Raw genomic sequence first — 18,124 nt, 5'->3', positions numbered from 1 at the left:
TAAACATGGACAGGTGTTTTCAGTACAGAGACAGGGAATGAAGAAAGACATGATTGCTGGATGTTCCATGCTGACATTCAATTAATGACATTTGAAACCAGAACATTTTTTCCCTCCACACTTGTTTTTCATAGGATCCCAGAAGAATCATAGAAAATTAGGGTTGGAAGGTCATTTAGTCCAACCCCCAGCTTAAAGTTTTTGTTAACTTAACGCTGTGGTTCTCAAGTTTGATGTTACCAATCGAGATCACTGCACTACAAAACTGTCTCAGATGCCCGAATCTACCAATCAGGGAGTTGAGCTCTGAGTGTTATTTGCTGTTGTAAGTGTCAAACAATGAACTCTGTCAAGTTCACATACTTTTTCTTTATTTTATTGAAACAAGCTAAAAAATGCATCTGGAAAGGGGGTACACTCTATTCAGTCACCCCTCCCCCTGCGGATGCAGAGCGATGGGGGCAAGAAATGGGAGGGAGGGGTGTCATATTATCTTTCCCCAATCTGAACCTTAGAGTTCAAAAGTTGGGGTACCAGCATGAATTCCTCTAAGCTTAATTACCTGCTTGGATCTGATAAGCTGCCACCAATCAGGAATTCCAGTGCCTGATACACTCTGGTCCCCCCAAAACCTTCCCTGGGGACCCCCAAGATCCAGACTCCCTGGATCTTAACACAAGGAAAGTAAACTCCTTCCCTCACTCGTGCCTCTCCTAGGATTTCCCTCCCTGGGTTACCCTGGAAGATTACCGTGATTCAAACTCCTTGAATCTTAAAACAGGGAGGAATGTCCCTTCACCCCCATCCTCCCCTTTCTCCCTCCCCCAGAGGCAAAACAGATTCAAGCTCCGTGAATCTAAAACAAAAGGATTCCCCCTTTTTCCCTCCCTTCCCCTTCCCTGTTAAGTACAGACTCAATTCCCTTGAGCCTCAACAAGGGGAAAAATCAGACAGGTCTTAAAAGCAAAACTTTTAATAAAAAGAAAGTAAAAGAGTAAAAGTTATCTCTGCAATTTAGATGGTAAAAGTTACAGGGTCTGTCAGCTTATAGAAACTGGAGAAAAAGCCTCCTCCAGCAGAAATACAATTTAAAATACTTCCAGCCAAATACACATTAAAACTCTACCAGCCAGGTACACCTTTGCAAATGAAGAAAACCAACTAAAAAGACTATAACCGCCTGTTCCTTAATACTCACTATTCTTAATCTATAAGAGACTGTAGCAGAGAGTTTGGCAAGAAACCTGGTTGCATGTCTAGTCCCTTCCAGGACCCAGAGAGAACAAAGCCAAACCCAAAAAACACAAACAAAGGCTTCCCTCCACTGAGATTTGAAAGTATCTTCTCTCCTGATTGGTCCCCTGGTCAGGTGTTTGGTTCTCTGTTTGTTAACCCTTTACAGGTAAAAGAGACACTAACCCTTAACTATCTGTTTATGACAAGGGGTGCAGAGCTTTTTGCAACCGAGAGAGGTACCCAAGGGCCACGCACATAATTAGCAGAGCCGCGCAGGTATGCACATTGCACTCAAGGCATGGCCAAGGTGGGCCAGGAAGATGCGGTGAGGTGGGAATAGGAGGTTGGTGAAAGCAGTGGGGTGAGATGGGTGGTGGTGATGGGGGAGCTTGGAGTATGTGGGGCTGCCAAACGCTCCTGGAGCTCCTGGAGGTGCTGCTTTTCAGGGTCCTCTCTCTCCACCACAGCCCCAGGGAAGCCTGCATCCCAAACCCCTCATCCCTGGCCCCACCTCAGAACCAGCACTACTCACACTCCAAACCCTCTGCTTCTGCCCCAGCACCACCACACATAGCCCATATATTGATTCACATAAAATTCATTCCGCACATGGACGGGAACATTGGTTGTCCCTTCCAAGCCAGCCAGGACTAGCAGATAGGAGCCCCTGGCAGGGACGCTCCCAGCAGCACAGGTGACATCTGACCCACCTCCACCCCTGAGAACCTCCTGAGGCTGAAAGAATCTCTGCAGTTGCTGTTTTTGGAGTCCAGCTCTGATTGCAGCACAGAAGTGAGGATGCAATCCTATCACCCTCCTACAATAGGTCTGCAAACCCCCTCTCCCCTATCCTCCAATCCCTTTTTCGGTCAGGACCCCCACAGTTACAACACCATGAAATTTCAGATTTAAACATCTGAAAACATGAAATTTACAAATTTTCAAATCCTGTGGCCGTGAAACTGACCATAATGGACCATGAATTTGGTAGGGCCCTAGTAACGGTGTAAAGACTGTATTATAATGCACACGCACAAGGGAGACGAATTAAGATTGTACAGTCAACCTTAATTCTGGTATTCCCTTTATTTTTCAATATTCTAGTAACAGAGTTTTTTGTGCTTAATTACATATAAACTCACCACCCAAATAGTGAAAACTTAAAAGTGCAAAGCTCCATTAACAAACTAAACCCCTAATAAAATATATATTTGTAATATCTGTTTACTTAACTACTTAATGAGTTTACACACCTTTCATAAATTAAATATTTTAAAACAGATCCTTCTTCACTTTTGAGCTCAGAATTCTGTATTGCCCTTTCAAAAACTGGTGACATCACAACCACCTTAAACACTACTGGGATTGGACAGGAAATACGGCTTTGAAGCAGAGGACTGAAAGTAAGGACTTCCAGGCTCTGTTCCAGGTAATGTTATGTACTCATTTTGTGACACTGGACAAATCACTTGTGGGTTTACTTTCAGAGGTCCTAGTCAGCTGCAACTCCTATTAAGTTAACCTCAGGCACTCAGTCTCTTTAAAAGTCAGCCCCCTAATTTCAGGGCTCAGTTTCTCCATTGGTACAATAGGGATAATAATACTATTTTACCTCACAGAGGATAAGCCTTTACTCAATTTTAATAATGCTTTGAAATCTTTTGGTTTAAAGTACTGTAACTGAAAAGTACTTTCAATTCTATGTTGAGAGTTCCCCAGGCAAGGAGTATCTACTTGCCTTTATCACAAATATAATAGAAAAAAATATCACCTGCTGTTACACAGCAAGACACTGAATCTTGAACACTGGCTTCTGAAACTTATATGAGGGGCACATATTTTTTAAATGATCTGATTTTAAAACATACACTTGACATTGTTAGTGATTTTACATTTTAACAGTAATTGTAAAGTTTAAAAAATCAACTGAAAAGATAAACATTATAGAAACCATTAGAAAAACTAATATTCAGAAACAAACTAGATAAGAAAAGCTTATACTACAGATAGCATCCTTCAAATATAAAGCCTCAGGTTTTCCTTTCCTGTGTTTAAAATGAAATGAAAAGGCAAAACCTACATGGATCATGTCAATTCAGTACACGAAGCAATATTACTGAAAAAAATTAAGAGCAAAATGTATCAAATAGCTTTCTTCCAGCAAAGCACCTGTTAAAATATGAACGCCTACCTTTTCCTTTACTAGTCTTAATCTAATCCATTAAAAAAAAATCTGCTAGCCCTGTAACTGCAGATCTCTGTCAATTTTTAAGTTATTTTTATAATGTATTCCCAGCATGAAGCACATAGGACTCTCAGACACACCATTTAATCACAGTAAACTATGTCCACATCTTTTCTGCATATCAAAATACACCTATAATTTAAGGTTTTGGTGGAGAGGAAGACCTCATTATTGATGCAAAAATGATCTTAATCAAATTATTATAACATTTTTAATATTAGGTCATTACAAACTTGTTTGTGCCTTTACAAGTGTGAGGTTGCACTCCATATGCTTTATGGAAATATGCTTATGAGTATGACATAACTGGAATATGCTTCACATTAAATACCCCTTCTATGGTGTCATTACAAAGCTTATAATCTATTAAGTGACAGTCCCAAGGCGATCTCTGTGACAGAACCCGTCACAGTGGCGTAGTCAGCAGGATATGTGCATAGGTGATTGCTTTGAGACACTGGTAATGATTTTAAGAGAGTTTTGAGTGTGGTGGCTGAAGAACAGACAAAGGAGTTACTGGTTTGTTATTTTCTGTTTGCTTACTTTGGGTAATGGAAATAGGGACAGAAAAGTAAGCAAAATGAGCAAAAGTGAAGCTCAGAAGTAGCTAGAACTGCTCAGGTTGCAGATTGCTGAGAAGGAAAATGAACACAAAAGGCAGATGGAATTAAGACAAATGGAAACTGATGCATAAATTGCCAGGGAGAGAGCTGCGCACCAGCAAGCCCTGGAACTCAGGCAGCTGGAGGCTGACGAAAAAAGGCAGGAAAGAAGGAGAGAGAGTTAAAAGACAAAGCAACTGATGCCCAGAAACAGATTCAGATTGAAGCACAAAAAGCTGCCCTGGAATTAAAAGATAAAGAAATGCAGGCCCAAATTGAGACCCAGAACCATGAACTGGCTATAATGGAGTGGAAGAGACAGAACTCTTCAGCAGCTGGCTTCACTTCCCCAAAAATCCACAGATGGGAACAGTTATGCCCACCATATAATGAATATGGCAGAGGGGTACAGGATTGGTGGAAAGCAGAATCACTGTTTTACCCCTGAGGAAAAGGACGCTGGGCATTCACCTCCCCATTTCCCTGTTATTCGTCCCAAGTCTCCTGTATAAGCAGAGGAGTCCAGAAGGTGCCAACATTGTAATTCCACTGAGCACCTGAGGAGTAAATGCCCTGGGCTGAGTGGGAACAAGCACCAGGTAACACATGAAACTGCTGCTTCTCAGAGCACATGGGTATCCCAGGCTACTGCCTCTTACCACACAGGATTTGTAAAGGTTGCTTCTACACAACCAAACAGTGAGCATATGCATGTTGTTAAGCTTAATGACAAAGTTCTCCAAGGTTGGAGGGATACTGGTACAGAGATTTCTGTAATCTATTAAGTGACAGTCCCAAGGCGATCTCTGTGACCGAGGGACCTGATCCATGAGAAGGATTTGTTATCAGGAAGAATGGCAGAATTAGAACTGGTGGGAGGTTACAAAGTCCTTGCACCTTCAGTTAAGGTACACACGGAAACTGGTGATTTGCAGACTGAACTGACTGTCGCAGCAGTGGCACACAATTTTGCACCATTTCTACTGGGGAATGACTTTTTTGATGTGGCAGAATCTGTCCCAGGGTTTGTTAGCAGCAAGAAGGAATCTTGCGCTGAAAGCCCCAGATGAGAGGGTGAAGTCACATGTGCTGCTGGTGAACTAGGAGATTGTTTCTTTAATTGCTCTATAACAGTAGAACATGGGCTGCTGGGGGCAGGGATGGTTGAGACCAGTTCCTATAGTCCTGGGGCTCAAGGCAGGTCCCTGCAGGAGGGGGTGGATAGAGCCAGATCCTGTCCTGCGCATCTCCCTGGGGTAGGGGGATGATCCTTCTGGTAACAGGGGGTCTTCCCAGCTGCTGACTGCCAGGAAGCTGCAGGTCAGCAGGGGACAGGCCTTGCTCTAGGGTGCAAAGGGACATGGGGAGGGAGAGAGGAGGGGAGGGGAGAGTCTACCCAGCTGACCTTTTGGAAACGGACTGTGGGGAGACTGAGGGGATCTTACCAATCCAAAGCATTCCATTGAAGGATGTTGTTCCTGCTATACTTGTAAGAGACAAAACTGTCTCTTCAGGGCAGAAGGAAGAAAAACATTGCATTTAGGAAGTTTCACAAGCGGGAGTGGGGCATGAAACAAAGAGATTCAGAGGGAGAAGCCGAGGGCAGACGTGGTTGCACTGCACCCTTTTCTTGCTAACACCCCAACACATACCTGAATTAAAAGAGCCTTCACCAAAAAGACAAAAGTCTCTGTCTCTAAACCCCTACCATGGTACACAAAGGAATTGGGAAATGCAGTAGACACTAAACAAGCTAAACTGTGTGAACAGAGCCTGTCTGCCATGGATTTGCTGGTTATCTGTGTCTTTGGCTACTTCACCTATCGGTCAAGATAAAGGAGTTAATATTAATGGTAAACGCTTTCAAGATGTGTGGCATACCTGATTTTTGAAAAAAACTTCTATACATGCTAGGGATAGTGACAAGACAATCCCACAAGCATTTTGCTTTTCAGCTTATCCCTGGAAGCTTGGCACAGCAGCAAAAGCATAACAGGCCTATGCTGCTGTGTGGAAGGGGAAACTGAGGCACACTGCTTCATGGCATTAGTTGCTAAATGCCAAGACACCTACACTTTAACAGATATTGCTATCTGCATTCTGTTAGCAATACTATACTCCAACACATTTTCAGGTACCTGGGGACCAAGAATCAAGAACTTTGCAAGAACTCCTATGAATAGCATTATAGTGTTTGATAATGCTGGATGGGGGTATAACCAGAGCTGAACCGGAATTTTAAATGTACTGCCTCCACCATGGATGCTATCCAAGTCTCTGACAATAAGTTCGGGAGAAGGGTGTGATGTTGCACTCTATATGCTTTATGGAAATATGCTTATGAATATGAAATAACTGGAATATGCTTCACGCTAAATACCTCTTCTATGGTGTCATTAGAAAGTTTGTAATCTACTAAGTGTGTTCATCCTATTTGTTTGCATCTATTATTTCTATATCTGGAGTTAGGAGAATAAGATATAAACTTGTATCACTGATGTAAACATATTAAGTGGAGGCCATTAACAGTGCTCCAGAAACAATCAGTTGTAAATGGCCTTAATTACATGAAAGCCTTCTTAAATCTGTTACCTTTCCATTTAGAAGGAGGGTTAGGGACCCAGAAAGACAAAGGATTCCCGCCGCATACCAAAGCTATAAAAGGGGATAGAGCAGGACAAAAGAGGCGAGTCGTGAGAAAACTCCAGCTTACCACATGAGATGTCTGCTGGAACTAACAAGGACTGTACCAGGGAAAAGGATTGGGCCCAGACTAGGAAGAAGTCTAGTCTGTGAAAGAAGCTTATTGGAACATCTCTGGAGGTGGTATAGTGCCTGTAATCAATTTCTTAATGTATGAGGCTTAGACTTGCATGTTTTTGCTTTGTTTTGCTTAGTGGCTTACATTGTTCTGTTATTACTTGAAACCACTTAAATCCTACCTTTTATACTTAATAAAATCACTTTTGTTTATTAATGAACCCAGAGTAAGAGATTAATACCTGGGGGAGTAAACAGCTGTGCATATCTCCCTATGAGTGACATAGAGGGCGAACAATTTATGAATTTACCCTGTATAAGCTTTATACAGAGTAAAACAGATTTATTTGGAGGTTGAATCCTATTGGGAGTTGGGTGTCTGGGTGCTGCAGACAGGTAAGCTGCTGAGCAATTTTAGTTAAAGTCTGCAGCTTTGGAGGTGTGGACCAGACCTGTGTCTGGGTTGCAGCAGGCTAGCAAGTCTCGCTCAACAAGGCAGGTTTCTGGAGTTCCAAGCTGGCAGGGAAAAGGCGCTCAGAGGTAATTTCAGCACGTCAGGTGACAGTCCCAAGGGGATCTCTGTGACCGAACCTGTCACAACAAATATGTTATAGTCAAGATATTTGAAAATCTGCATATTTTAATTAGTTTTGTTATTAAAAAAAAAAATTAACCAAAGAGATTTCCAGGAGGCTTCTGCTTTCTGGTGTAACAGAGACGAATAAATGTCAGGGAGGTAACTCCTCCTTGGCCATAAAACCACATTTATTACTCCTAAGGGTGTTTATATAAAATCAGAAAAGCTGCATTTTTAACTTTTTCTTGCTTTACATTTTCTGTGCCAATTACTTTTATACTATGTTCTGAAAAATGGATGTATGCTTGGTTGGTATGATAGGTGTTTCAAACAGAATGTTTGATAGGAGTTTTAAATGTAAACACTGTAACTGGTAAACACAATTTCATCAAAAGGACTTCACGGAGAATTAACACTGGAGATTCTTATCAAACCATAAAACCTAGAGGTAAAGTAAGCCCAGCCTTCCTCTCTTTGCAAAGAAAAGCTCCTAGGAAAAACATGTGTAGTTGGAAATGTTTTAAACCTTTCGTTAATTTCCTAAATGCTGAAATGGCAAACATCTTTGTGAAATGCATACTTGCAAATATGCTAGCTAAATGCAAAGCTCCTCATAATTCCCAATATTATTGCAGTGTAAATAGTAAAATGCTTTATTCGCCAACATGGAATATAATGATCTTCCTTAACTAATTACTAGTGTAAAAAGCCATTTAAGTACAGAATATTTATATTAATGGAGAATTAATTACTGGCTTTACCCTCATCTACCTCAGGAAGACAAGAATCATTTTTCCAAAAACTGTTATAAAGAATCAGCAATTTCTTTAATAACTATTTACGCTAAAGACTCTTCTTAAGAATTACTGAATTTTTTAGAACACTGTTTAAAAAGAACTAAAAAACTTTCCATAAAGAACTGGAGTGTTTGGACATTTTGAAAACAGAAATTAATTTCCAGCTGGTTTCTCATAAAATTAAAGAAATATCTCAGAAATGAAGTGAATAAAAAGAAAAAATTACAATTAACTTTAAAGATGTCCTGAGAATTTCCCATCATAAAAACAAAGGAAATATTATGTCAAGAAAGAATGACAACCCTAATGCATATATGAATTAACAAGCTACATGTTCATAAGATGAAGGGGAGACAAAGGACACCCAATGGAAGTTAATCAGCCAAAGAGAAAATGACAGCAACCATCCTTAAATCTAGAAAACCCTGGAAGAGGACTGTTTTCCTCTAACTTCGTGGGCAAAGGAAGGAAAAGAGTATTTAAAAAACCTCTTTAGTGAGCACTCTTCATACAAACATGCTCCCTGATAACCATGCTCAAACACACACACACACACACACACACACACACACACACCCCTGCTAACCTATTTAAATAGCAAGCATGCATCAACTTATCCTGTTCATCTCTAAAAGCAAGCTACAAAAAGCAAGCTACCACAGATAGCTAAGAAAATCAGAGAAGATTCAAGAAGAAATCAAACCAAGAACTGTTCCCAAGATTTCAGCATGGATTGGTAAAAGGAAGTTAACTAAGACACTTTCAAAAGATTTGATTTAAAAATGTGTGTGATTATTTTATTGGGATATGGAATGCTGTTGCAACTTAATATCTTAATAGTTTCTCCTTTAAATTAGCAAATGGTTACACCATGTATTCCTGGAAAGGAGAGAGGGGCTAAACACTGTTGAACAGAGAAATAGTGGGATTTAATCATCTTTAAGAATCTTAATATTTGTAATTAGCTGTTTCAAGACAGCTCTTTAAATGGCTTCTTCTAAGTAACTAATTTAAATATCTTCTTTGATTTCATAAGATAGCTTATTTTGCCCTGTTCTAAACTGTCTGGTTATTATTAATAGCCAACTGGATCCTCCTGCTCTTAAACAAATTATTTTGCTCAATTATAAACAGCTTAAGTACCTATGAGATACTAAGCTGGCCTTAGTAAATTTGGGACAAGATATACTTAGGTCTCAACTTATCAAATGAAGAACATTCACCCTCCAAGATGTAATCTCTGTTAAATACTCTCTGAGAGGCATACAGAAGAGATTTTAACAGAAGTAACCAGTTTATCATTTGGGTTCTGCCAGTTTTGTTTCATGTTTTCTTCTCCTCGCTTTAATAATAAAATAGCCCTACTTAATAATTTATTATTTTGTTTGGCTTTAATTGTGGCATCCTCAAAGATATGTAAAAGAATACCTGAGATTAAAGCAGTGGGAGTCACATCCCTGAAGCGGCAGCAAGAGAAACAATTCATAAGAGCTGACCTACCATTTCCTGTTTCTCTAAACTAAATCTTTTTAGTCATTTTTAAAATAAAATGATTTGGTATCCAACAATTTAAAATTACCCCTTTCAACCCCACATGTACTATTTAAATATATTAAAATATCATCATACAATAGCTCGGAATTGTAAAATTAAGCTAAATATTGCTCAATTTACTTTTGTTTTGATTTATACACTCGTTCAATATTAAGGAGTGTTTATCCTTGGCTCAGAGTATTCCTTAAGCTTAAAAGTTCAATTATATAAATAGACAAATGCAATGACCTTCACTGAATTAGCCTATATGAGCAAATGAAAACATACTGTAGATATTTATGATTTTCCAGCAGAATCTCCCTCAGACCTACAGCAAACAAACAGGCAAAACCAGCATGTCCAGAAGGTAAATAAACTAGAACTATTTTGGACCATGGCTCTAGATCATGGATCGGCAACCTCTGGCACGTGGCTAGCCAGCGAAAGCACCCTGGCGGGCCAGGCCAGTTTGTTTACTAGCCGCAGTTTGCCGTCCCAGGCCAATGGAGGAGGCAGAAAATGGCGCAGACGAGGGATGCGCTGGCTGCAGCTTCCTGCCGCCCCCATTGGCCTGGGATGGCAAGCCGTGGCCAGTGGGAGCTGCAGTTGGCCGAACCTGCCAATGCGGCAGGTAAACAAACTGGCCCAGCCCACCAGGGTGCTTACCCTGTCGAGCGCGTGCCAGAGGCTGCCGACCCCTGCTCTAGATAAAACACTGCTACTCCCATTACATCAGTCAAGAACTGGTCTTGGAGGCAGGTGCTTGACATCTTTCTCTCAGGCACATAAGGCTGTCCATATTACAATGTGTATTGCTTTCAGCAGACAGAAGCCATTAGTGCTCTCCTGAATAGAAGTAATAGATGCTATAATTCTAGCCAGGTAGGAAAGATACAAAGTGTATAAAAAATGTAGCAAATAAGTAATCTAGACAGAAGAATATATTTTAACTATTTTATTTCACAAGTTGATGCCTGTGGGCCCTATATCATGAAAGGATTTTTTTATAAACTATCATCAATACCTATCTTTTATAATTCAGGTTATGTTATAGGATGTATAACTGGCAAATGGAATATGCACAACTGTTGCACTTCATTCCTAAATGCCTGAAATGCATTATTTCATCTGTTCCCAAACTGGCCTGCAGAGTACTTTCTTGCAGACCACAGAGTTGACATATCAAATTGGCTTGGCTTCTTCTTGTATCCAATGTCATGTAGGGTTTTCTTAAAGACTTCCAAGCAAAAACAGCTTCATTAGAAACTAATGCTGCATAGAAGAGGAAGTGGAAGCAGGAGCTGTTCAAGGGAATGGAGGCAGCAGCAGGACTGAAACTACAGACAACCACCGACCCTCCCATCCCCCCCTCCCTCTTGGGTGTGATGTTAGAAATCATTGCCAGGTGATAAATATGCAGGGGAGCCAAAGAGTAGGCAACACAAGCTGAGAGAGAACAGAATAAATCAGATTAGAGATTAAATGAAAAGCAAAAGGAGACTGATTGTTTCCCTAAAATGAATACCACACTTAAGCTGTTAATTAGTAGTAGTATAATAGTACTTAGGAGTCTTACACACAGACCAGGAACCCACTGAGCTACATGCTGTACAATTGTCTTTTTTTTTTTTATTTTTTTTAGATATCACGGCAAAGGACAGATTTTTAAGGAGGGATCTGAAGTGTAATCAAGTGGCTTTGTGGAAGTTTAAAGGGCAACATAGAGAAGCATGCAAAGGTTTGTTTGAATATATAACAGTGCACACTCAAAGCTGATGTCATGGGCCAGAGTGTTTGTCTACACTTAAATTTTATAGCGCTCTAACTTGCTGGTTCAGTGGTGTGAAAAATCACCCCCCTGAGCGCAGCAAGTCTGAGCGCTTTAAAGCGCTAGTGTAAACAGGCTCCCAGTGCTCGGAAGCAATTCCCGCTTGGAGGTAGATTACCAGGAGTGCTGGGAGACCTCTCTCCCAGCGCTCGCACGTGACCATACTCACACTTCAAAGCACTGCAGCAGGAGCATTCCTGAGACAGCGCTTTGAAGTTTCGAGTGTAATCATGCCCAGAGAAAAATCCAACCTTTTAATGCTGAATGAAAGGTCATTGATAGAATGAGGATAGGCCTTGAAGGGCCTTGAAAGTGAAGACATAAAGCTTATGTTCAATACAATAGAAAAAAGAAGGCACTAATGGAGGGAAGCAAAGAGAGAGGTGACTGGGTCAAAACCACAGACTAGGAAAATCATCTCTGCAGCAACATTCTGAATAGATATGAATAGGGGAAGACTGCTTTTGTCAAGGCCAGAGAAAAGCATGTTGCAGTAATCAAGACAGGAGATGATGAGATCTTCGACAAGAATTTTAGCTGTGAGAGTGGATCTATAAAAAAGGACATATCTTAGAGATGTTACATAGAAGGAATAGGCAAGACTTAAACACATCCTGGATGTGAAGATCCAGAAGGAAGTCCAAGTTGAAGATAACCTCCAGGTTACAGGCCTGAATGAAAAGCATGATGCTTGTCTTGTCCACAGAGACCGAGAAAGAAGATGGCTGTGGGGTGGGGAAGTTGCATTAAGAGATCTCTTTTAGCCATTCTGAGCTCGAGCCATCAGCTAGACTTCTGAGATATCAGAGAGACGGGCAGAGATATTAACTGGGACAGAAAGAGTCCCATCTGGAACAGATAGGTACATCCATGAGTCATCAGCATACAGATTGTAGTTGAATCTGTGTTTGCAATGAGCTTACTCAGAGATAAGGTGTAGAGGAAGACAAGAAGGTGGCCTAGGACAGAGTCCTGTGGAACAGCCACAGAAAGCTGGAGGGTGGATGAGGAGGATCCAACACTGGAAAGGTGACTTGAGAGGTACAAGGAGAACCAAGAAAAGAGACTCAGAGAAGCCAACAGAGTATAACATTTCAAGAGGACGAGCATAGACCACTGTGTCTACGGTGGCTACCAGATAAAAGAAAATGAGAATGGAGTACTGGTTTTGACATTTGGCTAAGTCGTCACTATACATGTTGATGAGAGCTATGTCAGTTGAGTGCAAGTGCATTCAAGATGAAAATAACTACTTACCTAACAATACATTCTTATGTAAGCAATTACTGTAATTGTCACAAATGCTACATACATAGTCAAAAGTGGGATAGCGAAGGAGAAAGGAAGAGCTCCACAATGTAATCTTCCTAACATGTGGCTCACATTATGAAAAAGTTAGACCATCCTGTATTACTTGATTGATTTTACCAACTAATGTATATGACAATCAAAAAAAAAAAAAAAGGCCAGTGAAAACCGAGGAACAAAAATATACAATCATGTATGCTGCTGACGTGACTTAATTACTACAAAAGTAGTAGGAAACCTACTATGTAACTCTAAAGAGAATGCATAGTAATTACAGGGTAACTCGTAACTCCAGTTAGGTTTGATCACTGCCAAAAGCACCTCTCCAATCAATTATCAGAAATGAAGTTCCTTTTCAGCACTTTTTCTGAAGTGAATGTTTAACTTGTAATAGAAAACTAAAAAAAACGCTTTAAACATGCCGACAATAATATGCATTTCACAAGTCTTATTTGTATTTAATTCAAGATGCTTCTTGGTTATTCATTGCATATATGGAGAGGGGGATTTTTTTTTTAATTTTAAGCTAATGTAGCCATCTGGTGGCTGATGTTGGTAATACAGATTTTAAAAACCATGCAAAACATATATAGAGAACAAAATGTGTGTGTTAATACACACACATACAATGAGCCTGTGTGCCAGTGATGATATTTGAATACCTGTGTCACACTTCACATCTCTTGTCTGTCAAAAAATATTTTATATGGACTCTGTGCTGTCTTTCAAGGTATCCTAACTGTGAATAATCCTTAAAACTTAAATCTGCAAATCTTTGTGTCTGGGCCATTCACATTAGTTATTTTACAAAAAAAAGTCATTTCCTGAGGAAGATTAGATTAATTAGAAATGCATGTATTCAATATGCAGACAGTTATAGCTGATCTGAAAATACTTTCCAAAATAATCTAGAACCATTTAATCATGTGTTAAATTCAAAGAAGAAAGTAAAAGTGGCACTCCTCCCATAAATAACTTGAAATATACTTTCTGATATTTTTTCCCTCAAGTTCCTCTCAGTCACAAATTACTGGTTAAGGCTTGGAGAGAATCCCAAGCGGCAAGTATTGTTGAATCACAACAACCAGGCTTACTTATAAAATGTGCCATTTTTACATGATCTCATGTGCTTTTGCAGTGTTTGAATAATTTATGGTATATCCCACAGAAGTAATAAATAATAAAAAGACTGAAGAGGTTGTCAGAACTGCTGCATATCAGGTGATTTTAATTACTCAAATATTGTTCAGTTTAGAAAATAAACTTATTGATAATGGTACCTGTTGATCTGGGCCAGTGACTCTGAAACAAAGCGATATCCAGACAAAAAGTTCTCCTCAGCATTCATTATCTCATTACCTCAGAAAATCACTTACCTCTCTTTGGAACAGACTATAGGGAACTACCAGGAAAATAAATCCCAGCCCTAACATGATTTAAATAAAATAAAGTTTGCTACAAAAATTGAAAGGAGTTGATCATAATCAAAACTGCACAAAAAAAACTCCACAGATTTCAGACTCCCTAGCCTCACCTAAGGAAGTCCAAATCTCTAAACCTATAGGAATTCTAATGGTCACATCTTTAACAATGTGTGCCCATTTTTCAGACCTTTCTCCTCTTATCCAACATATCAGAGTTTGAGTCCCAAGTGTTAGTGATGTTCAGTTTGTGTAAGAAACACCTCCCTCCCTCTCTCTGAAATCTTCCGTCTTTATCTCTCATACCCTTGAGCAGGAAGGAGACCAATCAGCAGGAGTGGTTTTGGTCTCAGTCAACTAAAAACTAATCTGGAAAAGGAGTCCTCTGAATCAAAGCTTCTTACCATAAAGGCTGGCAAGGCAGAGTACTGTTTCAGGGGAAATCTTTTTTCTTAGGAATTATATGCAAGCATGCTAGGCTGTATGTATTACCACATGAAATGCAGCAGTTACCATCTGATTACTTCTCTTTATTTGCCATGAATCCAGCTACTTTTAAACCTTACATAAAACAGCCTTTCTACTTTTTAATAACTATATTAAACACTAAAGCTAAATATTTAAAACTACCAAAACAAAGAAGATGGCTCAAATACCACTTACATTCATGGAAAGAGAAGAACTGATGTTAGGTGGACCTTTAATAAATGTAGTTTGGAACATCTGGTTCTACAGTCAATGTGCATGGGTTCCCCAACTGTTAAACTGTTTTGAATGATTAAGAACACAAGAACGGCCACACTGGGTCAGACCAAAGGTCCATCTAGCCCAGTATCCTGTCTTCAAACAGTGGCCAATGCTAGGTGCCCCAGACCGAATGAACAGAACAGATAATCATCAAGCGATCCATCTCATGTTGCCCATTCCAGGATTGCAAAGCACAGCATGCAACTCCTACACTGCACATCTGCAGAAGCAATTTCACAAGGGAGAGTAATACCTTTTTGGTCTCCCTTAGTGGTCACATAATTGGGCCACAATGTTCTTTCCACAGAAACATATGGATTTGCTTTTAACAACTGATTCTGCTGATGAGGAAGTCAAAATTCTAGGAATAAGGTTTGAAATGGTTATAGAGTTCTTAATTAATAGCTCGTCTTAATTAGCCTCTTAGAGTTGGTATGGCACTTCCACCTTTTCATGTTCTCTGTATGTATATATATCGTCTCACTATATGTTCCATTCTATGCATCTGATTAAGTGGGCTGTAGTCCACAAAAGTTTATGCTCTAATAAATTCGTTAGTCTATAAGGTGCCACAAGTACTCCTCCACTGTTAGCAGACAGGATCAGGGTGTGTTGTTGGGGGAGCTTAATAATGAGAGGACCTTCCCTAGTTACTGCTTAGGCCAGGGCATGCCTCTTTTGTTTTATGCCAACAATCCTATATTTTAGGGGACGTACCTATTTTAAATAAAAAGTGGCCACTCTCTTACTTACTCAGTATAGGACACCTTTTATCCTGTATTTCAACTAGGGTGTAGTGCTGCCAGAGTGGTACAGAGCATTGCTCCTGCGCCTAGATTCCAAGACAGAACAGTACTCCGCTTTGCCAAGTGCTGCTGTTTGGCAACTTGCCAGATGCACATTTTTGCAATGTCACTCAAATTTGGCCCTGCCACCCTACTGAAAGTTGCCCCTCCCACTCTGCTGAAAGTTGTCTCTCCCACTGAAATTTGGAATGGTGTCCCCAGCTAGTTACAGCCAAGCCTCCCAGAGGTGCACAGCACTGCAGCAGGCAAACACTACCAACTTCAGCCTCTGACAACTCCAGGCACCTGTGCAGAACCTGAACAGAAGTCATAGCAGCTGCCCAGCATCTGAGGCCCTTGGTTCTGTGTAGCACCCAGAGCTGAAGACAGAGAATTCCTAAAAAGAGCAGAGGAGAAGGTATTCAACCTCAGAGGCTCAAGTCAAGACTGGGAACATCTGAGGTCTGTCCCATATTTCTGAAATACAGTGTTGGCAACTGTAGCTCACAGTGAGATAATTCTCAGAACCCAATTATGCTGAAGTGTCTTCCACTTTGTGGAAGGTCAGGGGTTCTCAAACTTCATTGCACCGCGCCCCCCTTCTGAAAAAAATTACTAAATGACCCCAGGAGGGGGGACCAAAACCTGAGCCTGCCCAAGCCCTGCCTTCCTGGAGGGAGGAGACCAAAGCAAGAGCCCTGCCGCCCAAGGCAGGGGAGGGGTAAGGGGACAAAGCCTGAGCCCACTGTCTCAGATGTAGAGGCCAAAGCTGAACCCCAAGAACTTCAGCCCCAGGTTGGGGGCCTGTAACCCTGAGCTCAGGCTTAAGCCCCAGGCCCCAGCAAGTTTAACACCAGTTTTGGTGACCTCATTAAAACTGGGTCACAATCCACTTTGGGGGTCACGACTCACAGTTTGAGAACTACTAGGTGAGTTGATTTGTGCTCCCTCTACTGGGGGCTCTGTCTTCAGCAACAGAACAAAAACACAGTACATTTCCAGGTATTATGGTTATTTTTTTCTTTTTAATTCTTACAACAGAGATAGGTAAGAAAAATCTAAAATAGTCACGCTGATATTTAGAATCTAAAACATAATTCTCACTAGATAATTTTAATATACAATTTAAGACTCAACTAACAAAGATATACCTATAGAAATTGACATTTCTGAGTCTCCTGATGCTCAAGCAATGTCTACCCAAGAAAGCTTACAGCGGCACAGCTGTACCGATGCAGCTGCACCACTTTAAGATCTCTTGTGTAGCTGTTATATGCTGACAGGAGAGAGTTCTCCCGTCGACATAATTAAGCCACCTCCAACAAGCAGCAGCAGCTATGTCGGCAAGAGAAACTCTCCCACCAACATAGCACTGCACACACTACCATTTATGCCACTAAACTTATGTGGGTCGGGGGGCTGTTTTCTTCACACCCCTGAGCGACATAAGTTTTGCTGACTTAAGTATTAGTGTACATATGGCCTCAGTGACCACTCAGAATACGTCAGTTCTGGACTCAAAAGGTCACACATTACCCCAACATCATCTGAGATTTCTGTGCTCAGTTTGCAAGCAGTGAAATGAGATTTACTACACTCTTCCTCTTATGTGCTCCTTTCCAAGCAGATCAACTCAGCATAGCGTGACAGAGGAACATATTAACAGGAAAAGATGAATAAACAAACCGAAAAAGGCAAAAAGAACAGGAGAGAGAAAATTAAAGCCAAATAATAGATTGATAAAAATAATTAAAAGAGTTCATTAATCTCTTAAATGCTCTGTGAATGTTCAATGTACATTAGACAAATTATCAGCCATACAAACCCTACTGGATATATATCAATATCATTATGTACTAAGTTTTGCACACAGGGCAATAAATGCCTCAAAGTGTGAATCACATCCCTCAAGTGCACATAATGTAGCAATCTACATTAGATTATGATTGAGGAATAACAATAGATTTATGAGAGAGCTTTGGAATTTAAACTAAGGGTGCTGAACTCTTTTTTCACCTCCCCAAGCAGAAGCTTTGAAGCACAATTCACTGTTCTTCTGCATGCAATCCTACAAAGTATAGTTGTATTTCTTGGCAATTTCTTCCTATAACAGCTGGCCATTACTATCTCTGTTACTTCTAATGCACCTATCGCCATGGCATCCAAAGGCAGAGCCCTTTGTTAAACACAGTCTTGGGAAAACATATGACAGAGCTGCATTCTCTAATCTGTTCTGAAATGGCAGTAAATATAGAATTGAGTGGTGACCAGGACAACTAGATTAA

The 18,124-nt window shown here is 40.4% G+C and overlaps 1 protein-coding gene across 3 annotated transcripts in view; it reads right to left on the bottom strand.

Moving 5' to 3' along the window:
• TDRD3 (tudor domain containing 3) overlaps positions 1-18,124 on the bottom strand; it is a 274,263-nt gene that overhangs the window by 164,255 nt on the left and 91,884 nt on the right. The window contains exon 1 of one of the 3 annotated variants that reach the window (XM_030566247.1): positions 5,529-5,549. The exons of the other annotated variants lie outside the window; for them this stretch is intronic. Within the exon in view, the coding sequence (XP_030422107.1) occupies positions 5,529-5,546 (18 nt within the window). The 5' untranslated portion in view covers positions 5,547-5,549. Of the gene's footprint in view, positions 1-5,528; positions 5,550-18,124 lie in introns of those variants that run through there. 3 annotated transcript variants of the gene reach the window in all.

Source organism: Gopherus evgoodei, chromosome 1, assembly GCF_007399415.2.
Source record: "Gopherus evgoodei ecotype Sinaloan lineage chromosome 1, rGopEvg1_v1.p, whole genome shotgun sequence".
NCBI classification, from domain to species: Eukaryota; Metazoa; Chordata; order Testudines; family Testudinidae; genus Gopherus; species Gopherus evgoodei.
Note: the sequence above shows the minus strand (reverse complement) of the source record. Positions and strands in the feature narration are given on the sequence as shown.